We start from the raw sequence: 26,381 nt of genomic DNA on the forward strand, positions 1-26,381 counted from the left end.
AGTCAACCGTAGCATATCTGGAAGCTTCCCTGGCTGACCCTTGACCTGCATTTGAACCCTGGCCCTAATAGCTAGCAGATTGAAGCAGCCCGCTGGCTGGAATAAGCAGCCCTGGCCCGGGAGCTCACCCTCTCAGCACCCTCTGCGCCCTCAGGAGGGGGCCTCACAGCCAGCCAGCCACATGGAACAGCCTGCAGGGGCTGCCATGTAGGCCACAAGGGGACCCTGTGCTCACCTGAGGTCACCCAGGGATGCTGGTGGCCCCTCTTGCTGGAGCTGGGCCCTCCCTTGGCTCACAGGGCTCATGACAGGTGACTCCTGCAAGGATTGTTCCCCCAGGATCGTGGCCAGGTGTAATGCAAGACTGGGGAATGCTGCACACCTTCCCTGTCCCGTCGGCATTTTCCTCCTCAGTCACCCTTGTAGCGATGGCCTGGCCACTGGCTCCCCTGGGCTGGTGTGCAAAATATAGTCCCATCACCTTAGCCCCCAGCCCTGATGTTCCCAGCCAGTGTCTGCTAACCCTGGGAGCCTTGCTCAACCCAGAGCCGTTAGCTCTGTCGCCACCTGCTGGGAGTGTGGCTCTGCGGTCTTGTCCCTTCCCTGCCAACAAAGCCCAGAGGCACTGGAGGAGGGCCCGCTGAGTCCTAACCACACCAGCCCTGCATTCCCACTGCACAGCATGCGTTTGTCCCTGTCTCACCCAGCCCCTCAGACTCGGCCACACTGCTGGTTGCCTGGGGTCACCTGGAAGGCAGTGGCCAGAAGAAGTCCCAGCAGCCAGGGAGCTGGTGTAACGACAAAGCACAGGACTTGCAGGAATGTGGTCCAGTGTTCGATCCCTGGCATTGCATGTGTCAGCATGATGCTCTGGTTCTCACTCTCCCTCACGAATATATCCATCTTTAAAGCTAAAAAGGGGAGGGAGCTGGTTGAGCATACATGTTACAATGTGCAAGGCCCTAGGTTCAAGCCCCCTGCAGGGGGAAAGCTTCACAGGTGGTGGAACGGTTTTAAAAAAAAAAGCTAGAGAAGGGGTCCCAGCAGGGGCCTATCTCCCCGTGGCCCCCAACCTGCCCTCCATGGGACCTGACCCCAGGATCCTACCCACAGGAGAGCAGCCTGTCCCTTTTCTTTGAAGGATTTGCTGTCTTAAGTGCTGTGTTCACGGGCATCGTGTCCCTTCCCATTGCGGGCAGCCCTGTGATACCATCCCTGGGTCGCAGGTGAGGAGACTGAACATCCGGATTTGACCTCAAGAATCCTAGGAAGCCAGGACCCTGGGTTCAAATACAGCTTCATCTGAACACGGACCCTGCATCTCAACAGCTGGGCCCCCCAACAGTCTGCAGATGCCTGGCGTGCTGAGCCATGGTGTGTGTGTGTGTGTGTGTGTGCGTGTGTGTGTGTGTGTGTGTGTGTGTTGTTTACACACTTGAGTCAATAGCTTTTTTTTTAAATATGCTTTTGAGGCTGGCCAAGTAACCTTTTAGCCCACTGCATTTAAAAGATATATTTGAACTCCTATACCACTTCACTGAGAAAAATGCTGATTTGTTTTCCTTTGTTAGATGTATTTACTTATGAGAGAGAATGTGAGAGAGAAAGAACCAAACTAAAGAGTCAGAGAGAGAGAAACTGAGTCCACAGCATATCCATCCAGTGTGATGGGGGCTGGGCCGGAACCTGGGTTCTGCCCATGGTGGAGCCGCGCACTGTCCAGGTGAGCTATTGCGCTGGCTCTGTCTCCCCCTTCTGAGAGCCTGAGGTCTGCTGCAATGGATTGTAGTCCCTTGAGGACGCGCACTGCAGTGTCATCTGCTTTGCTTCTTAGATGCTTCTTCATGTTGCTAAAGTAGCTTTGATATGTAGGGCACATGCTCATGGTGGCCTTTATTCAAGCGTTGAATTTGCTGAAAGTGTTTTGAAAGAAACTTGCAGTGAGTAAAAAAAAAATTTTTTTTAAAGAGTTTTTAAGCCAGCTTTACATTGTGGCCATTACATCCGTATATAAAGAGCAATATAATGTGAATTTGGGGGGCTGGCAAGATAGCTCATGTGAGTGGTGTGCTGCTTTGCCATGTGAGCAGCCCAGATTTGAGCCTGGCGCCCACGGCACTGGAGAAAGCTTTGGTGCTGTCATTTCTTTTTTTTTTATTTTTTATTTATTTATTTATTTATTAGATAGAGACAGAGAGAAACTGAGAGGGCAGGGGAGATAGAAAGGGAGACAGGGAGACACCTGCAGCCCTGCTTCACCACTCATGAAGCTTTCCCCCTGCAGGTGGGGATCAGGGTGCTGTCATTTCTTTCCCTCTCTGTCTCCATCTTATTCTTTCTATCTGAAAAAGAAAGAAGTCATAGTAATTTTGGCAGCCAAGGAGGTGGCTTGGTGGTAAAGCATAGGGCTTTCTGTTTATATCTTACTCATTTATTCATTTATTGCATAGAGACAGAAGCTGAGAGAGAATGGAGAGTTAGGGAGAGAGAGAAAGAGAGACACCTGTAGACCTGCTTCACTGTTCATGATGCTCCACCCCCTCACAGATGGGGACCAGAGGCTTGAACCCGGGTCCTTGTGAATGGTGACATGTGTGCTCAATCAGGTGGGCTGCCACCCAGCCCCTAAAGCAGAGGATTTTCAGGCCTACGTTCCTGAGTTTGACCCTTGGCACCACATGTGCCAGAGTCAGTCCATTTCTCTACCTCTCATTAATAAGTAATAAATAGTTTGTTTTTTAAGTAAGAGCCAAGTATAAGAAGGAAACTGAGTGACCAAAGCTCTGTCCTTCTGAGGGGCACAGTCCGCTGCAGGGGGCATGACTCTGTGCCCATAAGCTGAAGGACTGCCCCAGTCAGGTGTTCACTGGTCAGCGGAAGGCTCTGTGCATCTCTATATCTCTGTGTCTTTGCGGCCTCAGCCCTGGGCACCTGGAAAAGCTCCCCCTATCTCAGCCCTTAGACTCAGGAAGGGGAAGCCCTGCCTTGGTACCAGAGACAGGAGCATCACACAGGGGTCACTCACACAGGAGCAGGAAGGGCTCTAGGGCAGCAGAAAGGGTACTGAGCACAAGTACCTGCAACCTGGTCACTGGCCATCTGTGCCCCCCCAGTGCTGTCTTGGACAGACAGCAGGAAGCTGTCAGTGCCAAGTGAGAAGTAGCGCCAGCCCCATGTTCTAGAAAAATAACTCAGCTACCTGCAGTGTGAGTTCCTGAGGTGGGGAAGCCATCTCAGCTGACTGAGGTGGACCATCACTAAGAACTGGGGCTACTGCACCTGGGAAACCACATGATGCCCTTCTGGGTGAATTTCCCACCTCCCAGAAGACACTCCTCCCCCCTGACCCCCCCCCCCCACACACTGCTCCTGGCCTCTCAGGACTGTCCTGCCTCCAGTCCCTCCCGGCCTCCCAGGAACCCCATAGCTCCCAACCCTTGACCGTGTGGCCTCCCCAGGAGACCCTCAGAGCCCAGCAGTGAGCAGCGCAGCCTGCACCCCACTTCTGCCACCTGCCGACTCCCAGATTTAGGTTCCCTAGTTCAGCTCCTCTACCGCACCTGGCTGGGAACTGGCCTCACGGTGCCCGGGTGAGGCTGCAGGCAAGTCCCATGAGACAGACACACAGGACGAAGGTGTGTCCCTGCAAGTCCCCATCTTCTCCCACTCTGCCCTCACTCCGTCACTTTAAAAAAGGAGGGGCCAGGCAGTGGTGGTGCACCTGGTTAAGTGCACACATAACAGTGCGCAAGGGCCCCTGGTCCCCACCTGCAGGGGGGATGCTTCAGGAATGGTGAAACAGGGCTGTTGGTGTCTCTCTGTCTCTTTCCTTCTCTCCCCCTCCTCAATTTCTGTCTTTATCCAATAATAAATTAATTTTAAAAACTAAAATAAATAAAAAGGTGGCAGCTGGGCAGCTGGTCACTGTGGCATTACAGAGCCAGTGGCCTCAGTGGGACGAGTGTGGCCTGGCACTTGGCTCTCCCTGTCAACTGTTTTCCCGATTCTCCCGAACAGCCATGACCAGTCTTCCTCTCAGCCCCTCCCTCCCCGTGCCCTCCATCCCTTGCAGATAATTTGACCAGAACAGAAGAGAACAGAAAGCAGGTGGGGACATTTCAGACCACAGCCATTCTCCATCCCCTGTGCTGGGTCCTGTACTTCAGGCCTGAGGCTCCAAAGATCCCAGGTTCAATCCCCAGTACCACCATAAGCCAGAGCTGAGCAGGGCTCTAGGAGAAACAGAAACAAAAGGAAATAGTTGAACCACTGCTTGTTTTGCACCTGGTGATGTTAGAGTTCGTCCTACCACACTCAACTACCTCTCTGCTGAGCCTTCTCAGTAAACACTAACTGGGGCAAACACTTTTGCAAAGCCTACATTTGCTCCTCCATTTATGATACTTCATTAATTCTTAGGGTGAATCATCAATTCAAAGGATTTATAAACATCCAAGCAGTGAAATCTTGGAAACAGACACTGCAATAATAGGCCTGACTTCACTGCAGAGGGGTGAAAGAGAGAGGACTGCAATTAATTTGGACTACTGCTTCTTTTTTCTTTTTCCCAGAGCACTGCTCAGTTCTGGCTAACGATAATGGTGGTGCAAGGGATTAAACCTGGAACCTCAGAGCCTCAGGCACGAGAATCTTTTTTACAGAAACATTATGCTATATTCCCTGCAGTTAATCACAATTTATTTTTTTAATTATTTTTATTTATATTTATTTATATTTTATTTATATTTATTATTTTATTTATATTTATTTATTATTGGGTAGAGACAGAGAGAAATTGAGAAGGGAGGGGGAGACAGAGAGGAAAAGAGACAGACAGACACCTGCAGCTCTGCTTCACCACTCGTAAAGCTTCCCCCTGCAGGCTTGAACCCAGGTCCTTGCGCACTGTAATGTCTGTAATGTGTGCGCTTAACCAGGTGCGCCACTGCCTGGCCCCCACACAGTTTATTTTTATCGTGATTATTTTCTGTTTTGCTGAAAGAGGGCTAGGGAGACGCTAGTGGTCTGTAGAGAGCTTGCGCTTGACTTGGCATTCCTGGCATCGTGCTGGCAAAAGGGTGTGTCTCTGCTGAGTTGCCCTGTGGCTGAGGAGAGGACAAGGCTTTCCTGTGAGCCTGTTCCCCGTGGGGACCAGGAATTGTCGAGCATCTTGTGAGGCAGCTCATTAGCTGTGCTAACAATCATACCATTTCAAAAGCGAAAGTGCAGTTTTCTCCTGTTGTGCAGTTCATTTCAGCGGAGACGTCCCTGAGGGTTGATAAGCCCTGTGGATCTTTGAGTCTAGCTTGGTTCTGCGTTTGGAAAAGTCAGAGCTGTCGTGTCACTAGCTGGCTGTGGCAGGTGGCAGAAGCCCCCTGAATGGTGACTGGAGTTCTGCTCTGCTCACAGCCTAAGCACCTGCACTTTGGGACCCAAAGGGACCGGAGGCTGCTTCCTGGTCCCTGCAGTTCAGAGATGGGAAAGGGCCTGCATCTGCATGAACGTGGTAGGCTTTGCGCTGTAGTAGGCTCAGCACTGCTGGGACCCTGGGTTCAGATGCATCCAGGATGGGAAAAAACTAATCTGTCCCTTATCAAGTGTGAGTGTTCAGGAGAGAGGACACACCAGCATGTTTGCTGATGGTGACCCTGAGCAGACGTCTCTCGCGATACTTATACACAAAAGCCTGCGTTCCATCAGAGCGTAGAGTGAGAGACACCCAAAGCTTTTCTGCAGGGGACACAGACTATGACAGCGGCTGCTAGACCACCAGTGCACACTCACTAGGCCTCTGGCTACGCAGCTGGTGCACACCACGTCCACGTCGTGCGTCCGTGGTCTGTGAGGGGCGGCAGTTTGTCTCAGAGGCAGCGCAAGACCTCTTTGCTTGGGGGCTTGTTGATCCAGTGCTCCTAAACATATGCCATCCACCAGAGGCCCCTCAGAGAACAGGAACTGTAACCAGAGGGGAACATGAGCGACTGCAGTTGGCTGGCATTCATTTCTTCCTTTTTTTTTCTTTCTTTTTTTCTTTCTTTCTTTCTTTCTTTCTTTTTTTTTCTTTTTGCCACTAGGGTGATTGCTGGGGCTTGGTGCTGGCACTATGAATCCACTGCTCTCAGCGGCCATTTTTTTCTCTCTCTTTTTATAATTGATAGGACAGAGAGAAATTGAGGGGGGATGGGAACGAGAGGGAGAGAAATAGAGACACCTGCAAAATTGCTTCACCATTTGTGAGGCACCTCCCCCCCCCAAGGCAGGGAACGGGGGCTCGAACCTGAGTCCTTGTGTATGATGTGTGTGTTTGACTGGGTGTGCCCACATGACCCCTGCATCCCTATGCTCTATGCACAGCTTCTTCTCAGTAATTGAGGAAATGGAATGGCAAAAAAAAAAAAAATGGAAGTAAGTAGAATTATAATTCCAACACATGCCCAGTGAGAAAGCCCAGAGAGGCCAGGGGACTGGTGACTTGGGGTGCAGGCCTCCTGTCTCAGCCTGGCAATGAGTGAGTGGCTCCTGCTGGTGCTCTTCAGGATATGGAGACCATTCCCAGAAGCCCATGGCTGACAGAGTGACAGGGAGGGGGCACATGTCCCCTTCACACAGGACAGATGGGTCCAGGGTGTGGCCGCTAGTGGCAGGGCTGAGCTTGTTCCCACACCCACCCTTGGGGCACAGAGAGCCAACACCCAACACCCCCCCCACCCCCCACGCAGCTGAAGCTGGCCTTCACTCTGGACCACGAGACGGGCCTGCCGCAAGGATGCCACGTGTACGAGTACCGAGACAGCAACCGGTGAGTTCCCGGGGTGGGTGGGGGACCTGCAGGCTGTTACCCCAGCTCCCCTGGCTCCCCTGCCACAGATGTGCCAGGAAAGGGTCACATTCCTGCAATTGTCCCGGGAAGCCACTGGCTACAAGAGACTCCTGGTGTCGAATCCCTAAAGTGTGGGGCTCAAAGAACGTGCTTCAGAGCAATTGTGAGGGGTTGGGAGGCCACTCCTGGGTGGTCCTGCCTGTTCAGGGTCCCCACTCCCTGCATGACACTCCCCATGTGCGCATGCTGATTGACTCCCCACGGACCTTGGCTTTGGGGTACAGTGCCATCTGGCGGGGCTCTGCTTCACAGGTTCTTGTGAACCTCAGAGCTGGAGAGTCTTGGGGGGGCCCGAGAGACCTGGCACCCTTATTTGAAAACTGGCTTTCTGTGAGTGCAGACTGCTGACAGACACAGTTACAAGGAAGGAAGGAAGGAAGGAAGGAAGGAAGGGAGGGAGGGAGGGAGGGAGGGAGGAAGGAGAAAGCTCACCCACTGGAGCACACACCTTGCCGTGCCTGCAGCCCTGGGTTCCGGCTGGAGCTCCGTGGATGACGGAATGGTGCTTTGGTGTCTCTCCTCTCCATCTCTCTTCTCCTCTCTCTCTCTCTCAAGTAAACATCATAAGGCCAGCTGGTTGAGCATGGGACTACCATGCCAGAGACCCCTGAGGCCACAGGTTTGATCCCTGTCACCACCATGTGCCAGAGCTGGAGGGGTCCTGGGGACATGGGGAGGAAGCTTCAGAAGTCACAGCTGAGAGAGACAGCCCCAACCTCACATGCACTCACAAAGAGGCAAGATACAGGCACTTGTTGTTCCAGTCAGGGATGTGGGGGCTGGAGAGATAGTTCACTGGGTAGGGCACCTGCATCACCATGCATGTCACCCAGGTTTGAACCCCAGCACCACATGGGAGGTGCTACCACAGCAGAGGAAGATCTGGTGCTGTGGTGTCTCTATCTGAATGAAAAAAGTGGCTCTGGTGCTCTGGGCTGGAAGTTGCATGTCCCCAAGGCCACCCGACGGGAGCTCTGGCCTTCTGCTATGAGGGTGGTCAAGATGCCAGGGCAGGGAGTCCCAAGGGACATAAGGCTCCTGTCCAACTCAGCTCCGCACCCCGAGCCCCTGGCCTGCATCCTGGAGGTCCCCTGTGCACTCCTGCATCATGTGCTGGCCACACGGGGAACATAGTGGGGTCATTGCCTGCTGGCTGCACTCCCCCCTGTTCTTGACCTAGAGAGACCCAGAGCCTTGCCTGGGAGGCTTCCCAACCCTCCATCCCTCTAACCCCTGGGCAATGGATGTGGGTGGTGTCAGGGACAGGCTGGACACCCCCACATACACACACACACACACACACACACACACACACACACACAGCCCTGCTCCCTCTTGGGCCACCGGACTGTGGTGCCATACTGCCCCCTGCTGGCCACACTGGTGAGCACAGCACAGAGTCCACCCAGCGTGCAGGCTGCCCCCTCTGCCCCTTTGTGCGGTTCCAGGTGACAGGGCCCGGTGCCCAGCTGCAGCGATTGAGTCTAGAACCCTCAGCACAGGGCAGTGAAATAGCTCATTGGGAGAGTGGGCAGGTGAGTGGGTGGATGGAGAATGAATGAATGAAACAAATGGATGGATGGTGGGTGAATAGATTGCCAGGTGGGTGGCTGAATGGATAAACAGATGGAGGGAGGGAGGGACATGAATCATGTGAGAAAAGAGAGGAGAGGAACCACCCCATAGGGGCCACAGGCCTCCATATGTATGGTCTGAGTTCAAACCCTGGTATACCCCATGGGTGTGCCCCTGCACCAGGGAATCTCCAGTGCTGTGGTCTCTATGCATCTGCCCCCCACCCCCCAATACAAATATTTTTTGAAAACTTCTCCAGAAGCAATGCAACATGCATGTGTGAGACTCCAGCAAGTCAAAATACCACAGTAATCAGATTAATGACCCTCCTCCTCCTCCTCCAGTGGTTTGGAGGTGGGCCTCGTAGACCCCATCCCCACTGCCACATGTGCCGGAGTGATGCTCTGCTCACTCTCCCTCTCCCTCTCCCTCTCTCTCTCTCATTTGACAAGATAAATAAATCTTAGAAAGAGAATTGATTACAGGCTAGGTGGTAGCACACATATTACAGTGGACAAGGACCCGGATTCAAACTCTTGCTCCCCACTTGCAGGGGGAAGCTTCACAAGCCATAAGCAGCGCTGCAGGTCTCCCCACCCCACTTCTCTCGGTCTTTATCTAAAATAAATAATACAAACAACTCAGAAAGAGAGTTGGACTACAACTGGAATGTGGTAGAGACCCCATCTTGTGAGCACTGGAAGTTGGGTTCAGCCAGTGGAGAAGCTCACACCGCCCCCACTCCCCACCACACTGGAAGCTGCTCCTGTTAGCGGCTTCCTCCGTGGGGTTCAGACTGAAGCCAGGGGAGCCTCCTCCTGTCTTGGAGTCCCCGGCTCCGACAGCACCGCAGTTCACCCCAGTCGCTGATGCTCTGGCTCTTGTGCCAGCCCATGTGTGACCCCATCCCCCAGTAGGAACCCCAAAGGATGAAGTGTGGCCCTGGAGCCTCCTGGCAGAGTTGGGCTGGGGGCCTGAGGTGCAGCTCCCACGCCACCTGCTCCCCTCTTGGGTGCATGTCCTCCTTCACCCCCCTCCACTCCTCCTGAGTCCTTTGGGGGAGGGCGGCAGCAGGCTTTATTATTATTATTATTATTATTATTTTGTCACCAGGGCTATTTCTAGGGCTTGGTACTAGCACTACAAATCCACCACTCTCAGTGGCCATTTTTCTTTTCTTTCTATTCTGTTTGACAGGACAGAGAGAAATTGGGAGGGATGGAGTAGATAAAATAAAGACACTTGCAGACCTGCTTCACTGCTGATGAGGCTTCCCTTCTGCAGGTGGGGAGTGGGGTCTCAAACCCAGGTCTTCACACCTGGTGATCTGTGCTCTCAACCTGGTGTGCCACCACCAGGCCCCATCTTTTATCTCCTCATTGGAGGACCCCATTGTCATCCTGATCACACTCCAGTGAGTAGTGTGGAGAGACCCAAATGCATTCACTCATTCACTCAGGCTGATTGATTCCTCTTTCCAGCATGTTCCATGTATGGAGACTGACTAGGTCCCCTATGCGGCTTCCCTCAAGCCCTCTGTGACCTTCCTGACCCTCAGCCTCCTGTCCCTCCAGCAGAAGGAGCCCCAAGGCCTCTTCTCCAGAGAACCCCCCCCCCCCAGTTCTCAAAGCATTTCAGGCAGTATTTGCTCTGGGGTGCCCCCTGATCTGGGGGAGCCACTCGACAGAGATCTTCCGGGGAGCACCTTCTCTAGGTCAGGAGGGTGCCAAGCTCTGCGGAGGGGGCAGCAGCAGGGGGACCCAACAGATGAGAGCCCCCCTCGGGTGGGGGTATAAGCGCCCCCAGACGCAGGGACCTGGAAAGGGCCGAGTGAGGCCCCTGGAGCTGGGCACCTGGCTCTGGCCCCTGACCCGCCCCTCACACCACCCCACACACAGGCTGGTGGAGGAGTTCATGCTCCTGGCCAACATGGCGGTGGCCCGCAAGATCTTCCGCACCTTCCCCGAGCGCGCACTGCTGCGCCGCCACCCGCCACCGCAGACCAAGATGATGGCCGACCTGCTGGAGTTCTGCGACCAGCTGGGGCTGCACATGGACTTCAGCTCCGCGGGGGCCCTCAACGTGAGCGCGGGGTGGGGGGCTGGGAGGTGCCTCTGAGTCCCCCTGGGGTGACCCAAAGGCAGGGTGTCAGCCTTCCCTGCAGCCCACCTGCCTGCGCAGGGCTCCCCACACAGGTTCCCAGGGCCTAGTACTCCCCAGGCAGGCTCTCCCTCAGAGCTCTCTGCTTTGCTTCTAGAAAAGTCTCACGGAGACATTCGGGGATGACAAGTACTCGCTGGCCCGGAAGGAGGTGCTTACCAACATGTGCTCCCGGCCCATGCAGGTAAGGGGCCTGCTGGGGGCTGGGGTGCCCCCTCCCTGGGTGCTGGGTGCCGGGTGCCTCCTCTCACAGGCCAGGACCGGGGCCACCAGCAGGGCCTTTTCTCCTGCTGCGCCTGGCAGGACTTAGTGTCCTGGTGGCCCTGGACTTAGTGCCCCTGCAGCCAGTGAGGTGAGAGCCGCCCGTCCTCCACGCGCCAGTCACCCCCAGTCCCGCCCGGGGAGGGACACCAGAAACTGCAGGCGCCTCCTTGCACCTGGGAGGACCCCCAGACCCTAGCTGCACTGGATGGAGGGAGGGGGTCACCCTCTGCCCAGCTGCCTCTGACCTGGCATGGGGCCCACAAGAAGAGTCCCCAGCACCCCGTCCCCGGTCCCTGCTGGGCTGTCAGGCCTGTCCCCAGTGCCGGGAGCCTCCCTGGGATGGCCTGGCCCAGACCTCCTGGCCCACACCCCGCCCTCTGCCCCCAGATGGCCCTGTACTTCTGCGCAGGCGTGCTGCGGGACCAGGCGCAGTTCCACCACTACGCGCTCAACGTGCCACTCTACACGCACTTCACCTCGCCCATCCGCCGCTTCCCCGACGTGCTGGTGCACCGCCTCCTGGCGGCCGCGCTCGGTAAGGGGGTGCTGCAGGCTGCTGCCCCTCCCCCGCGGGCTCTGCGTCAGGGGCCTGAGAGGCGGCCCTGGGTTCCATCCGCAGCACTGGGGGGAGGACAGCGAAGGCTCACAAGTAGAGCATCGGAAATGGCAGGGCCTTGCTCTGGTTTCTCCCCACCCCCACCCCCACCCCGCCCCCACCCCCCCCCCCCCCCCCCCCGCCTCACACACACAGTGGTTTTTAATTATTATTATTACCATTATGGGGCTGAGGAAATAGCTGAGCCTGTTAGAACACCAACTGGTATATCTGAGAACATACCAGTGTGAGAACAGAAGTCCTGTGTTCAATTCCCAGCACCACTTAAGCCAGAGCTGAGCTGTGTTCTGCTCCTATCTCCCTATCTCTCTCTCTCTCTCTCTCTCTCTCTCTCTCTCTCCCCTTTCATTCTCTCTGTTTCTCTCATAATAAATAAACAAATACAAAAGATGAAATAAAAAAATCAACACTTAAAGTAAAGCGAGAACCGTAAGACAGCTCACCGGATAGTGCGTCTGCTTGGCCCAACCACCACTAGGGGGGGAGCTTTGGTGCTGTGGTGCCCCCACCCCATAGACCCTGTCTGTCTGTCTGTCTCTTTGTCACTTCCCCTCTGTTTCTGTCTGTGATTGAAAAGGAAAAGTGGAGCCGATTGGTGTCAAGCCTGTTGTGGAACACTGCACATGTTCCACTGCGCAAGCCCGCTCCCAACCTGCAGGAGGAAGCTGCATGGTGCAGGTGTCTCTGTCATTCTCCCTATCTCCCCCGTCCCCCTCAATGTCTCTCTGTCAAATAAAGTGAAAAAATGGAGGAAGAAAAAAGCATCCTCTGGGAGCAATGGAACCATGCAAAAGAAATTGACTAGACACCTCCCCCCCACACACACACACACACCCCCCCACACACACACCCCCACACACACACACCCCACACACACACACACACACACAGCTGCAGGGTGCTCACCGCGGCTGCCCCCACCCTTCACCCAGCAGGGGCACCCACACCACACCCTGTACCCACCCCTTGCACAGGTTACAGGGGGCTGCCAGCCCTGGAGCCCGACGTGATGCAGAAGCAGGCGGACCACTGCAACGACCGACGTATGGCCTCCAAGCGTGTGCAGGAGCTCAGTGCCAACCTCTTCTTTGCCGTCCTGGTGAAGGTAAGGATCCACCCCTGCCGCACGCCAAGGCAGGTCCCAGGGTACCCTGCGAGGCCCGGCCTGAGCAGCCCCCTTCCCTCCTGCCCACAGGAGAGTGGGCCCTTGCAGTCAGAAGCCATGGTGCTGGGCGTGCTAAACCAGGCCTTCGACGTGCTGGTGCTACGCTACGGTGTGCAGAAGCGCATCTACTGTAACGTGAGTGCAGACAGACCCTGGCCCCTGGCCCCTGGCCCCAGCCCTGGCACCTGTCTCCTGACGCCTGGCCCCCAGAAGACATGCGAACAGGGAGGGCAGGGCTGAGGTTCTTGCCAGCCTCGGGCCCCTATGGAAACTGACTCATGGTGGTGACACATGAAGAGGGGACGGGACCCTGGCCTTGCTCTCAGCCCATCCAACGAGTCACCCCAAGACCTCGATCCCAGGACCTGCCCAACCAGCATGCAAGGCTGAGGCTGGGGGCTGGCGGGCAGGGATATTCAGGATGTTAGGGAAGGGGGAGCCAGGGAAATGACTTGAGGCCTCGGTGGGCTGTGCTTCCTGGAACTGGGACCCCTGGAGCTGGATTCCTCAGGAGGGGAGGAAGAGACAAGCACCTTGCCTTGGGTCCTGCTCAGAGTTGCTGCTTATAGTGTGTGTGTGTGTGTGTGTGTGTGTGTGTGTGTGTGTGTGTGTGTGTGTGTGTGTGTGTGTTTGTGTGTGTGTGTGTGTGTGTGTGTGTCTAGGGCAGGGTAGCCCATCTGGAAGGGCTTGCCATGTGCATGCCCCATATTTGAGCCTTGGCACTGCATGGGAGGTGCTGTGGTACCAGAGGAAACTCTCTTATGTGCCTTTCTACCTAAGTTTAAAAAAAAAAGCCCAGAGCAGTGAAGTCACGCATGAGGGAAGCCCCAGCCCCTCAAACAAATGATGCTCTTCATCATTAGTCAGACAGATGAGCAAGAGAGAGATCCCAAGCATCACTCTGCCGTACTGGGAGCTGAACTTGCACCTCATGTTTGCAACTCCTGCACTCCACCTACTGAGCTATCTCCCCAGACACTGCAGGTTTCTCTCCAAGGTCCTCACTTGGCACCAGTCCCAGTGCCCTCAGAGTGAGGGGCCTGGCTGCCTGAGATGGCATGGCCAGACCTGAAGTCATTCAGTTGCCCAAAGCTCTTTGCTACTGAGGAAGGACGGGGAAGAGAGGTCCCCAAATCCGGGGGGAGGGGGGGCGCTGAAGTCCAGAGCCAGGTCCCCTCTGCACAGCCCAGCCCTCAAACAGAAGCTTCACAGCAGGGGGCACCAACACTCCAGTCCCTGTCCCCCACCCCACCCCCAGTGCCTCCAGTCAGCTCCTGGCCCTGGAGTGGAGCACACACCACCAGCCCCCAAACTGAGGCTCCCTGTGTCTCCAGGCCCTGCCCCTGCGATCCCACCGCTTCCAGCGGGTGGGCAAGAAGCCGGAGCTCACACTGGAGTGGGAGCCCCAGGACAAGCAGCAGGAACCCCTGCAGCAGGTCAGAGCAGGAAGAGGGGAAAGGGGAGGGGCGGGAGGGATAGGGTGCGGAGAGAGGCCCTCCCCAGGGACACCCACGGGCTGGGCCGGTCTCCAGAGCAGAATCCTGGGGCAGCCGCCATCTCTCCCACGACCTGGCCCCAGGGGATGTGGCCCTCACTGCCACATCCTTGCAGGTGATCACAGTGTTCAGCCTAGTGGAGGTGGTGCTGCGCGCTGAGTCGGCCGCTCTCAAGTTCAGCGCCATCCTGCAGCGGCCGGGCAGCGAGGGTTTCCTGGGCTGCCAGAGTGACAGCGACCAGGACGACGCCCCGCAGGACTGAGACCACCGCCTGCCGGGGCCCCCCGCCCCTCCCTGCTTTTAGGACCTCGTGACACCAACCAAAGGGTTTTGTTTTTTTTATTTAACATCTCAGGGTTTTGTTTTAATTTTTTTTATTCTACTTTACTTTCTGCAGCTTGGTTTTTTAAATGGATTGGATGGGGGGTGGGAGTTGGGAGGGGGGCTGGGCAGGGGGCTGAGGCCTGGCCAGCCCATACCAGAGCAGAGTTGGGGGGCTCCCCTGGAGGGCCTCCCCGTTTCTGCCAGGCCCTGCCCCTGCCCAGGAAAGGGGAGGGCAACAATCATTGTCATGGAATAAATCAGGTGCACGGTGCTTTCTGGTGTGTTTGGGACTGGGCTGGTGAGGACCCTGCACGGATTCCATCCTGACAGAACCTTCCAGCTGTCTATGGGTGCACCATGGAGCCCGGCCTCCTCCTGGCTGATTAGAAGTTGGCGTAGTGTGCAAGCCGGCTGCCCTCACTCCAACACTTCTACTCCACCCGGGAGTCGCTGAGGAACACACAGTCCTGGCCATTCCGTCCCCAGGGCCTCCTGGACCAAGTGTCAGGAAGGGAAGCTCAGTAAACACACAAATTTTGATGTTGGCAGAAGGAGGAAGTTTCTGGATACTGTCCAGTTAGGCAACCAGATAGAGCCACCACCACCACCCCCCATGGGTGAGGTGGACTTGGGGACCCCTGCCCCCAGGCCCCAGTGGGCTGGGGAGCGGGGCTCTGTGCTTGCAGAGCCCAGACGGTGGAGCAGAGGCCTGTCTCACCTTCATGTATTCCCAGATCTTGGGGGTCATAACCACCCCCAAAGCAACAGAAGCTGCCCCAGGAAGACAGTGGGACCACAGCCCAGGCCCCAGGGCTCAGTCAGCACACCCCTCTGCAGCCCCACAGCCCAAGCTCAGACCAGTGGTCCCCAGTGTATCTTCCCAGGACCTCATCTCCACCACCACCTCCCCCACCCACCGCGGCCTTGGCTGTGCTCATGTGTCCCTGGATGCAGAGACACGGACAGCCCTCCTGGGGCGCTTCTGGCAAAATGGGAGTAGGGGGAGACAAGAGCCCTCATTCTCCCCCTTGCTGTCAGGGGGCCATCATAGAGGGACCTAAGAGGCCTCCCAGGGCTAGACAGCTGGCAGGCCATGGGGAACCCAGGAAGAGTGGACTCTGCCAGCTTCTGAGAGGGTCCTATGTTGGGAGCTGCAGAGAAACCCAGGACTCTCAGTCACTAGCTCTGGTCCAGATCAGTCAATTCAAGAACTGACTGAAGGGCCTTTGGGGCCTGGAGTGACTGGGCCAGGCAGGGAGACAGGACTCCCACCACCTCTCTCTGTCTCTGAGGAGATTGTCTCTGGAAGGACTCCAGTTGGGGACCATGCAGCCTGCCCTCCTATATCGAGTCCTCCCCTGGGGCTCACCCAGAGGGGATGCAGGAACCACGCAGCTCAGGAGAAAGCCCATTCAGACTGGGTACAAAGCGACCACTCCTGGGGGTGAGGGGGCAGGGAGGAAGGACGGCCTAGAATTGGGGGGAGCGGCTGGCCCAGGGAGATAAACCAGTGGGGGGACAGGAAGAGGTGAGGACTGATTGTGAGGGGAAAGGAGACAGGGTGGGGGGAGGTGGCTAGGTGGGCCTGGCCACAGCAGGTGCTGGAAGGGGCAGGAGAGGGCAATAGCCAGGGGTTGGGCCTCTCTAGGAAGAGAGACATCCGGGCAGAGAATCCCACCGCTGGAGGCTGGGGCTTAGCTGAGACCCCAGAGGATGTGGGGGAGGCTGGAAACCACCCACCTGGCCATCAGCCTAGAGCACAGATGAGAAGAGATAAGAAAGAGCAATTTAAAAGAGAGAGGAAATGATGTGCTCAGCAACTCCAGTTAACAAAGTTCCCTGGGGGGAGAGGGGTGGCTGGCCACGGTTCAAGTCCCAGCGCCACACCGGAGTACTGTGGGGACGGAGGAGGCTCCAGTGCTTTGGTGTCTCCCCCTGTCTCCTGATCTGAATGGAAAGGCTGGTCTGGGAGCATTGAAACTGCACGGGGACCAGGCCCCCACTCCCAAAAAAACAAGAATTAATGAGCACATATATTACAGTGCACCAAATCCCGGGTTCAAGCCCCCGGCTCCCCACCTGCAGGGGAGAAGCTTCACAAGTGGTGAAGCAGGGCTGCTGTGTCTCTCTCCTCTCTCCCTCTCCCCCTCCTTCCCTATCGCCTCTCTCAGTTTCTCTCTTCCTCTGTCAAAAAAGAAAGGAAAAGGGGGCTGCTGGGAGCCATGAATTCATTATGCCAACTCTAAACCCTTGTGATAACCCTGGTGGAGATAAACAATTTAGAAATGAAAAACTCCAAGAAGGAAGCAGTGGCTCTCTGAGGAGGGCGGAGGGGGCATGTTACTGTCGGAAACCAGACAGCCAGCTCACCGGGTAGGGCTCGGGCCTCACCATGCACACAGCCCAGCTTCAAACCCCAGCACCACCTGGAAAGCTCCTGTGCTGTGGTGTCTCTCTCTCTGAATGCAAAAGCGGCCTGGGGGCAGGGGGGTGGCCAGACAGCTCATTTGGACTGCACTGTTTCGCCATGTGATCCAGGTCTGAGCCTGGCCCTCACCTCATTGAAGGAAGCTTCAGTGCTGTGTTTTCTGTCTCTCTGTCTCTCTGTCTCTGTCTCTGTGTGTGTGTATGTGTATCTGCAGCCTGGGGACGTGAAGCCCCGCATGTGCGAGGCCCTGGTAAAGACCCTAGCTGGGAGGTACTCAGCAGTGGGGCACAGGACCTGCATGCTCGAGGCTCCCAGCACCCTGTGCACCAGCGCTGATGGTCAGAGGGGCAGGAGAGCATGTTCACGATGAACCACCGACCCTTTGGGGAAGGGGCTTCCTGGAAAGCTCATCTCCCTCAGGCTGGCGACGGGTGACTGAGGGAGGCACAGAGTACAGGAGTCAGGAGCGTGTGGGGGTCCCCAGGGAATGGGGATCTTTGTTTACTGTGTGCATGTGGCCCACCCCTGCTTGGTCATATGGAAGCCATAGGTCTAATTGGTATCTTAAGCCACTTTCACATCTCACTTGAATAAAAATGTATTGCTTTATTTTTATTTCTATTTTATTGGATAGGGGAGGGGGAGGGAGAGAGAGAGACCCACAGCCCTGCTTCACTACCTGCAGCTGGGGAACAGAGGCTTGAACCCGAGTCCTAGTAGTACATGATAGTGTGTGTGCTCAACTGACTTAGCCACCACCCAGCCCCTGCAAACAATAAATAAATAAATAAATAAATAAAGCCCCTAAATAAACAGTCGTGGGCTGGAGAGATAGCACAGTGATCCTGTACCAGCCTTTCAGACCTGAGGGCTCAGAGGCCCCAGGTTCAATTTCCAACACCACCTTATGGCAGAGCTGAGCTGAGCTGGTCTGTCTCACTCATATGAACATAAACAACTCTTTCGAGGGCCGAGTGGTGGCACACCTGGTTGAGTGCACATGTTACAATGTGCAAGAACCTGGGTTCAAGTGGTGAAGCAAGGCTCCAGGTGTCTGTCTCTCTCCCTCTCTATCTCCCCCTTCCTCTCAATTTCTAGTTGTCTATCCAGTAAATAAAGATTTAAATATTTTTTAATCTTTTTTTCCCCTTAGCAAAAGTGTCCTGCCAAGTGGTTTAAAGTGCTCATTGTAAAAGGAAAATAACACTAAGTAAATAAAAGGCTTCTTGTGCAATCCGCAGCAAGTGCATTAAAATGCCCGTTATTTCAGCCTCAGAAATTCGGCACCGTGGCCCCCACTCCCTAAAAATGCTGCTTCAGACCTCCCACCAAGAGGCCGCACAGGGTCCTGACAAGAGCCACCCCAGTGTCCAAGGTGACCGAGCCATGGCAGGAACAGGGGCTCCACCCAGGGCAGCCAACAAGGACGCAGGAAGCAGCTGTGGCTGCCTAACCCCCGGCCCCCCCTTATGCTCAGCTGTGCCCAGCTGTGTGGCTCTGCAGAAGGGCCTCAGCTGGGCACCAAACAGAGGGCTTAAGGGTCAAACCACAAGTTTGGGGCGAATTGGGTGACGATTCTGTCCCCACCTGCACCGGGGAAGCTTCAGGACAGGTGAAGCCTCTTTCTCTCACTCACTCACTCGCTCGCTCTCTGGCTCTCTCTCTCTCTCTCTCTCTCTCTCTCTCTCTCTCGCTTGCTCTCTCTCGCTTGCTCTATCTCCCCATCTCCTCCCATTTTCTCCCCGTCTTTATCCAATAAATAAATACAGCAAGCAAGCAATGGAGGGTGCAGGGTGTAGTCAGGATTAGGAATGATGAGTTTGCAGCTGAGACCGCACCTCACAGTTAATCTCTCTCAGCCTGAGCTGTCTCTTTGTGGCTGTTTCTGGTGGAGGGCTGCCTGTTTTGTTTATGACACATAAAAAGCCATTTAGGGGAGAAACCCATTTAGAGCACTTATCTTACTTAGGGGGCGGAAGTGGTTTGACTCAGCCAGGTTCAGGAATCTCATTATGTTCTTGTTTGCAAATTGCACACTGTTGCTTTCCAGTAGTGAGGCAAATGTTGTAAAAGCAGCAGGGACTGCAGGCAGATGAAGTAGGCAAGCCCCCCCCCCCCCCAAGCCTGAACTTACTCCACACTGTGGCCCTAGTGGTGGGGCAGAGGATAGAGCACTGAGCTCTCAGGCAGAAGGTCATGAGTTTGATCCCCAGTGACCTCTGGTTGTCCTCTCTCCATCCTCCTCCTCCTCCTCTCTCTCTCCCTCTCCCCCTCCCCTGCCTCTCTCTCTTCTTAAATAAATAAATATTTTTCCTCTTCTCTCTCAGGAATAAGGAATTTGTTTTATTGCCACCATGGTTATGCCTTGGGTTCTCTGCTGGCACCACAAATCCATCACTCCTTTTTATTTTTCCTTTCTTTCTGTAATATTTATATCATGTAGAAATTGAGGAGAGGGAGGGAGACACCTGCAGCCCTGCTTCATCACTCGTGAAACTTTCCCCAGAATGTAGGAGCAGGGGCTTCAACTGGGTCCTTGTGCATGGGAATGTGAGTAAAGTTTTTTTTAACTTAGCTATTAAAAAAATAAATACATAGTGGTCTTCAAACAAAGCTAGGTGCCATTGCAATAGAGGTGCTCCAGGTACCGCAGACCTGAAAATTCCATGACTGAGCACAGCTCTGCGCTCCCTGGTGTCCACATGGGCTCACAGCCTCTCACTTCTTGCAGCCCCGGGGCTCTGTCCCACCCACAAGGACACCACAGCCTTGGGGCTGTGGCTTGGTGCTGAAGAAGCCTCCACGATTCCCTAAACCCCAGTTGCTTCTGTGCCAGTCCCTGCACTGACTGACCCCATGACAAACAGTGGAGGGGCGTCAGTGCCAGTTCTTTGTGGTTTTGCAAGTAACTTGGGCTGGGAGAGAGGGAGGGTAAGCCTCAGAGGACCCGGTCAATGGAGGAGCCCGAATTGGAACCCAGGCCCAGTCTATTTCAGCCTATTTCAGCAGTTCTGAAAGCAGCTCTTCATGCTCCCCCCTCAGGAGGAGGGTGTCCCCAGCCACAGGTCACCTGCACTGGGGTTTGGGTCAGTTGGGAACTTCACACTGACGTAATGTTTCTCTTCCAGCGAGCCCTGCCTTTTCTGGGGTCTGCACTAGAGGAGAATGGGTGAAGATGACCATCTGAGGCAACTGTAATCCCTCCAACAAGAGCCTGTGTTGGTGGGGCTGGGTAGAGTGGTGTGTCCACACCACATTATGGTAATGCGCACATTACCATAAACAGGAAACTAGGTCCAAGCCGCCTGCCCCCGCCTGCAGGGGGGAAGCTTTAAAAGCAGTGGATCAGTGCTGCGGCTCTCTCTCTCTCTCTCTCTCTCTCTCTCTCTCTCTCTCCCTCCCCCCACCCTTCTCTCTCAATTTCTCACTGTTCCTATTGAAAGAAAAAGGAGAGAATAAATGGTCACCAGGAGCCATGGATTGGTTGTGATGACACCAAGCCCTAGCGATAACCCTGGTGACAAAGAAAATAAACCAATGTCGCTTAGTTCTCCCTACTCCTGGTGCCCTCGTTGTCCTTGTTAAAGGGAGATAGATGAGTGTCAAAGACATTCTAGAACCAGTGAGGCTGCTCTCCTTGATACTATCAGGAAGGATGGGCGAGAAGCCGAGAGTTGAACTCCTCAAGTTCATCGCCACCCACAGCTTTGCGTGCTCCCCCGCTAGGCCATCCACCAGCTCCCTAGAATAATCGAGAGGAAAGTCCGTGTAGCTTGCATTTTGGAAAAATGCCAGTGGAAGGAGTGAAAACGTGTCTGATCTGAGTGGCATTTCAAGGCCCCTCCTGTCCTGCTGAAACACCAGAAACAAGCGGGAAGAGCAACATGGAAGCAGAGGCTGAGTGCCTGTCCTCCTGCAGCACCGAGCATGAGCTCGCCGCCATGCACATGGTGGGGCCCTCTGTCCAGCCTTTCCCCACTGAGGGGAACCACAGGTGGCTGCTAGAGCATTTTCTACTGCTTTTGTTTCTCATTATTATTATTTTTTTTATTATTGACACCAGGGTTATTGCTGGGGGTGGTGTCTGCACAATGAATCCATGGCTCTTGGTGGCCGTTTTGTTTTGTTTTTCTTTTTATTGATAGAAACAGAGAGAAACTGTGAGGGAGAGAGGAGAGAGAGAGGGAGAAGGAAAGAGAGACATCAGCAGACCTGTTTCACTGCTCATGAAGTGCCCCCCTGAAGGTGGGAACTAAGGATCTGAACTTAGGTCCTTGCATATGGTGACATGTGTGTTGAACCAGGTGCCCACAGAGCTGGTTGAGCAGCTTTCCCCACACCCAGACCCCAGTGTCTGTCCTGGGGGAGTGTCTGTCCAGCAGAAGGGGAAGACTCTCAGACAGAAAGATAGCTTTAAGAGAGAAATTTAGAGATAGGGTGTTTAAAGGGGTTCCAGTGGGAGGGAGGCAGCTAGGAGGGCAGGGGTCAAGGAGAGGACAGATATGGGGGGCCTAGAATCATGTTGAGAGATGCCAGATGGCCTGTGTGATTGTACCAGCAGCTGAGACTATGACCCCCATTTCTGTTCCCTGCTCAGGTACAGGGAGGAATGCATCAGGGAGAAGGGGGTTGGTGATGAGGCTGAGGCTTCACCCCTCACCAGAGGAGCATGGAGAGAGATGTCTTCACCCACTGGAGTGGCTAAAATGCAAAACTCAGGGACACGCCCTGCTGGTCCCACACTGCAGGGTGTGATGTGGTATAGCTGGGGGACAGGACCCCGCAGGTCACTTTGATCTGATGGGTCCATGCAGTCCTTGGGCAGGCAGATGACTAGGGACCCCACCCATCCTGCTCAGTTATTCTGCAGAGTTAGTGATGTACAGGGACTTGTGCAGAGTGAAGGGGAAAAAAATCAGTCCCCTCTCCCCCAAAATGCTCATTTCCATTTATGGAATTATCAGAAAATCAGGAGGGGGTGAGGGACATGATGGGGGCAGGGAGCTGATTGGAAAGTCTGAGCCTGGCCTTGGAGCCACTTGCTAGCCAGGCTGGTGGCATTTACATGACCCTCCCAAGTGATAAATGACACATGATATCCACACGTGACAAAGGCATGCTTGCAGGGGGGTTCGGGGAGGGGGTGGATCCCAAGAATCTGAAAACCCTAAGAGGTTGGGGGGGTGCGGAGGGCGGGGGGGTGGTAGATAAAGTTGCTTTTGATTCTCTGGCTGCACATGGAGGTGATGGCCAGTGTTCCAGGCCAGACCAGGCTGTCGAAGGACTGAGCCTGAACTTGGAGCAACAGACACTGAGCCTGTGGCCTCAGGAAGGAGTGGCCCAGTGGCCTGTCTCCCCAGCCTTGACCCCAGCTCAGTGCATTGAAGCTGGGGGAGAAAGAGCACTGGGGTGCAGGTCACAGGGCTAGGGAAGGATGTCCCCAGGGGTCACATTCCTCTGGGAATCCGAGGGCTCACCTGACCTTTCCCTGAGAAGCAGGCATGACCTGGATCTCCTTCAAGGGCTGGGAGTCAGGGAGATGCTGGTGACCAGTGCAGCTTCTGGTTTGGGGACTCTGGGGGCTCAGCTGGGGAGGAGGTGGGGGCACAGAAGGGTGGAAGGGCAAAGCTGAGAGGAAGCCTTCTTTCCAAAACTGTTAGAACTATCATCCAAAACTTGGCATGAAAACTACCACCCATCCTATGGGGCCTTATAGTGGCACACCCAGTTGAGTGAACACATTACAGTGTGCAAGGACCCGGGTTCGAACCCCTGCTGCCCACCTTCAGGGCAGAAGCTTCATGAGCAGTGAAGCAGGTCTGCAGGTAACTCTCTCTCTCCCTCTCCCCCCTCAATTTCTCCGTTTCTATCCAGTAATACAGAAACAATTTTTTGAAGAGTCCAGTCCTGTGATGAGAGCTCCAGAGTGGCCTCAGTTTTGCTGTTGTGAGTAAGGCTGCCATAAGCAGGGGTGCAGAGACCTAGGGGGACCCTGCTTCCAGTTCTTTGGGCTGGACACAGAAGAGTTAAGACTGGCTCGGACTGCCAGCTCGGACTTCCCCAGCCCAGCTTCAAACCTCTTAGCTGAACTCTTTTTTTTTTTTTAATTGGGAGATTAATGGTTTATAGTAGATAAAGAGCTTGTACATGTGTAAAATGTCTCAGCCTTCTGCAAAGCACTCTCACCCCCAGCCTAGGTCCTCCTTCACCAACTTGTAACAGGACCTGAAAACTGTCTCCCCCAACCCCAGCCCAAAGCCCGCCCCCAGGTGCCGGGGTCCAGGCCCTACAGTATCTGAGCCTGTCTGCAGGCCCTCCAGGGACCACCAGCAGGGGGCGATGGAGGTCGAGGCCCTAGTCGGCCCAGGCCAAACCCTGAGCGCTGTGGGCTTTCCCCAGGATGCTTCTCCCACCCTGAGCCCCAGGCAGACTGCTGCTGGCAGAGGGCAGTGATTCCCCTTGTCTAAGATTACAGTGGCCCTCGGGGTGGCACACACAGACAGAGGGTCCTCCTGCTTTGTTGGGGGGAAGTTAACACGGGGCAGACATTCTTAGGCAGTGCCTTTGTATTTGCTAATCTTTGGCAGTTTCTTTTTCTTTCTTTGTCACCAGGGTTTTTCCCTGAGGCCCAAATGCCTGCACCACAAATCCACCACTCCCAGTGACTTTTTTTTTGTGTGAGGAGGGCGGCAGGGAAGAGGGAAACTGAGAGGAAAGAGGGGAAGATAGAGAGGGAGAAACACCTGCAGACCTACTCACTTCACTGCTCATGAAGCTTTCCCCCCTGCAGGTGGAGACAGGGGCTTGAACCTTAATTCTTGTGCTTTGTAACATTTGCATGCGGCCAGGTGCATCACCGCCTGCAGTTTCCTCAGAAAGCACTCCCCGCCTGACCTAGCGATTGCCGTCCCGGGCACTGAATCCAGAGAGCTGGGAAGCTGTGTTTGTAGAAAGGCCCCTGGCTGGCTGATCCTGGCAGCTTTATTTGCTGTTGCCCGAACGGGACTCTGCCAGGCAGGTGGGCAGATAAAGGCACTGGGGCCTCCCAGCCCAGGAGGTCTGCCCTGTTAGACAAAGGAGTCTCTCCTCTCTCTCTCTCTCTCTCTCTCTCATGCAGTGGCAGAAAATAAACCCAGAGCCTCACAGAGGCAGAAAAACACAGAGCTTCTTCCTGACCCCACCTTTTTATTCTGTAGTTTTAGAGAGAAAACCCCCAACAGCACTGCTCCACCATCCATGGAGCTCCCTTGGTGCCAGGGCTCAAACCTCAGCCCCCCTCTTAGGAAGGTGTGCTCTGTTGCCATTTGCCATTTCCAGTGAATTGTGCTAAATGGAAAAACAAACAAACGTCCAGGGCAGGAAGGTGGGCAGCAGTGCCCCCGGTTGAGCACATACATCGCCAAGCACAAGGAAGAGGGTTCAAACCCCTGCTCCCAACCTGCAGGGGATGTTTCATGAGAGTTGAAGCAAGTCCTCGGGTGTCTCTCTTCCTCACTCTTTTTTATTTTTTTAATTAATTTTTATTTATTTATTTACTATTGGATAGAAATGGACAGAAAGAAATTGAGAGAGGGGGAGGGAGACAGAGAGAGGGAAAAATACAGACACCTGCAGCCCTGTTTCACCACTCATGAAACTTTCCCCCTCTGCAGGTGGGAACTGGGGATTTGAACCTGGATCCTTGAGCACTGTAATATGTGTACTTAACTAGGTGCACCACCATTTAGGCCCCTCTCTTCCTCTCTGTCTGTCTCCCCTTCCCTTTCACTATCTCTCTGTCGTATGAAAGAAAGAGAGAGAGAGAGAGATAAAGAGAGGAAGGAAGGAAGGAAGGAAGGAAGGAAGGAAGGAAGGAAGGAAAGAAAGAAAGAAAGAAAGAAAGGCAGGCAAGGGGCTACCAAGAGCGGTGAATTCATTATGCAGGCACTGAACCTCAGTGATAATCCTGAATAAGAAATTATTTTAATTAAAGCAAGAAAAGCCAATCTACCAAGGCAGTGTGACAACATTTTGTGACTTAAACATTTGGAAGAATGGGAAGGGGGCTAGGGACAGAGGGCCAGTGTGGGAGGAAGGTGGCAGGCTGAACACTCAATGCGTCAACAATCCTCCCCTGTAAAGAAAATGACACGGCAGCCCACACTGCACAGGAGTGCCACGAGGTGAGGACATCTGACCCACACTGGGTCTGGCAGACCCATTTCTGGACCATCTGTGGAAGGTACAATTGGGACTCGTTGGGCAAACTGTACAAGAAGGCATCTTCATCTCTTAAAATTGTGTGTTCTTAGTTATGTCTGAAATTCCCAGGAAGAGATTCCTGGGGACTCATGGGGCTGGAATTTGATCTTGGGAGAATGAAACTTGAAGGCACAGAGTTAATTCACTGATTAGGCACTTGCCTGGGAGCTAGCCTCCAACCTTCAGTGGAGAATTCTCAGAGCTCAGTGTGGGTGGGGGGCAGTTAAGAAAGTTCCAGAAGGATGCCTCCAGGTCACCTCTCCTGGAAGACATAGAGGGTGACCAGCCACCCTCCCTGAGGGTGGGGAGGGGGGACAGAGCAGGCCCTGGTTAGGGACCATGTGGGGGGGTCAGCTTCAGAGGCAGAACACAGAGAAGCCCACTGTGGTCTCTTGGCATGAGTGAGCTGGGAGGATGTGTTTACCTTTAAGAATCACTAAACTTGCAGTACAGAGGACAATATGTAATTAAGAAGTTTCCGGGAGGGTCTGGTAGTAGCGCAGTGGGTTAAGCGCACGTGGCACAAAGCACAAGGATCCTGGTTCGAGCCCCCGGCTCCCCACATGGAGGGGAGTCGCTTCATAATCGGTGAAGCAGGTCTGCAGGTGTCTGTCTTTCTCTCCCCCTCTCTGTCTTCCCCTCCTCTCTCCATTTCTCTCTGTCCTATCCAACAACAAATGACATCAACAATAACAATAATAACCACAACAAGGGCAACAAAAGGGGAAAAAATGGCCTCTGGGAGCAGTGGATTCATGGTGCAGGCACCGAGCCCCAGCAATAACCCTGGAGGCAAAAACAAACAAAAGAAGTTTCCAGAAGTTTTTCTTTTTTAAAAATGTAGAGAGAGAGAGAGAGAGAGAGAGAGAGAGAGAGTGTGTGTGTGTGTGTGTGTGTGTGTGTGTGTGTGTGTGAAACAGAATGGAGGGGGAGATAGAGAGAGAGAGAGACAGAGAGACACCTACACCCTGCTTCAGCACTCGTGGACCCAGGTCCTTGTGCACTGTAGTGTGTGTGCTCAACCAGGTGTGCTGCCACCTGGACCCCAAACGTTTCTAACTCACTTTATTTCACTTAGCATCTTGTCCCTGGAATCACAGTGGTGAACCTAAAGCTGCTTTCTTCTTTGTTTTTGGTTTTGTAATATTTTATGTATTTTCAGGATAGAGAGGGAAATCAAGATGGAAAGAGGAGACAGAGACTGAGAGAGAGAGAGACACACCTGCCGTGCT

General features: G+C 54.4%; 1 protein-coding gene across 6 annotated transcripts in view; it reads left to right on the top strand.

Moving 5' to 3' along the window:
- Positions 1-14,751, top strand: part of DIS3L2 (DIS3 like 3'-5' exoribonuclease 2) — a 259,999-nt gene extending 245,248 nt beyond the window's left edge. For all 6 annotated transcript variants that reach the window (XM_060193785.1, XM_060193786.1, XM_060193788.1 and 3 more), the window contains 8 exons: positions 6,720-6,799; positions 10,354-10,537; positions 10,713-10,799; positions 11,267-11,414; positions 12,470-12,600; positions 12,691-12,795; positions 13,995-14,096; positions 14,272-14,751. In XM_060193785.1, coding sequence (XP_060049768.1) covers positions 6,720-6,799; positions 10,354-10,537; positions 10,713-10,799; positions 11,267-11,414; positions 12,470-12,600; positions 12,691-12,795; positions 13,995-14,096; positions 14,272-14,418 — 984 coding nt within the window. In that variant the 3' untranslated portion in view covers positions 14,419-14,751. The remainder of the gene's footprint in view (positions 1-6,719; positions 6,800-10,353; positions 10,538-10,712; positions 10,800-11,266; positions 11,415-12,469; positions 12,601-12,690; positions 12,796-13,994; positions 14,097-14,271) is intronic.
- The last annotated feature ends 11,630 nt before the right edge of the window (positions 14,752-26,381 follow it).

This window comes from Erinaceus europaeus, chromosome 7, assembly GCF_950295315.1.
Source record: "Erinaceus europaeus chromosome 7, mEriEur2.1, whole genome shotgun sequence".
NCBI lineage: Eukaryota > Metazoa > Chordata > Mammalia > Eulipotyphla > Erinaceidae > Erinaceus > Erinaceus europaeus.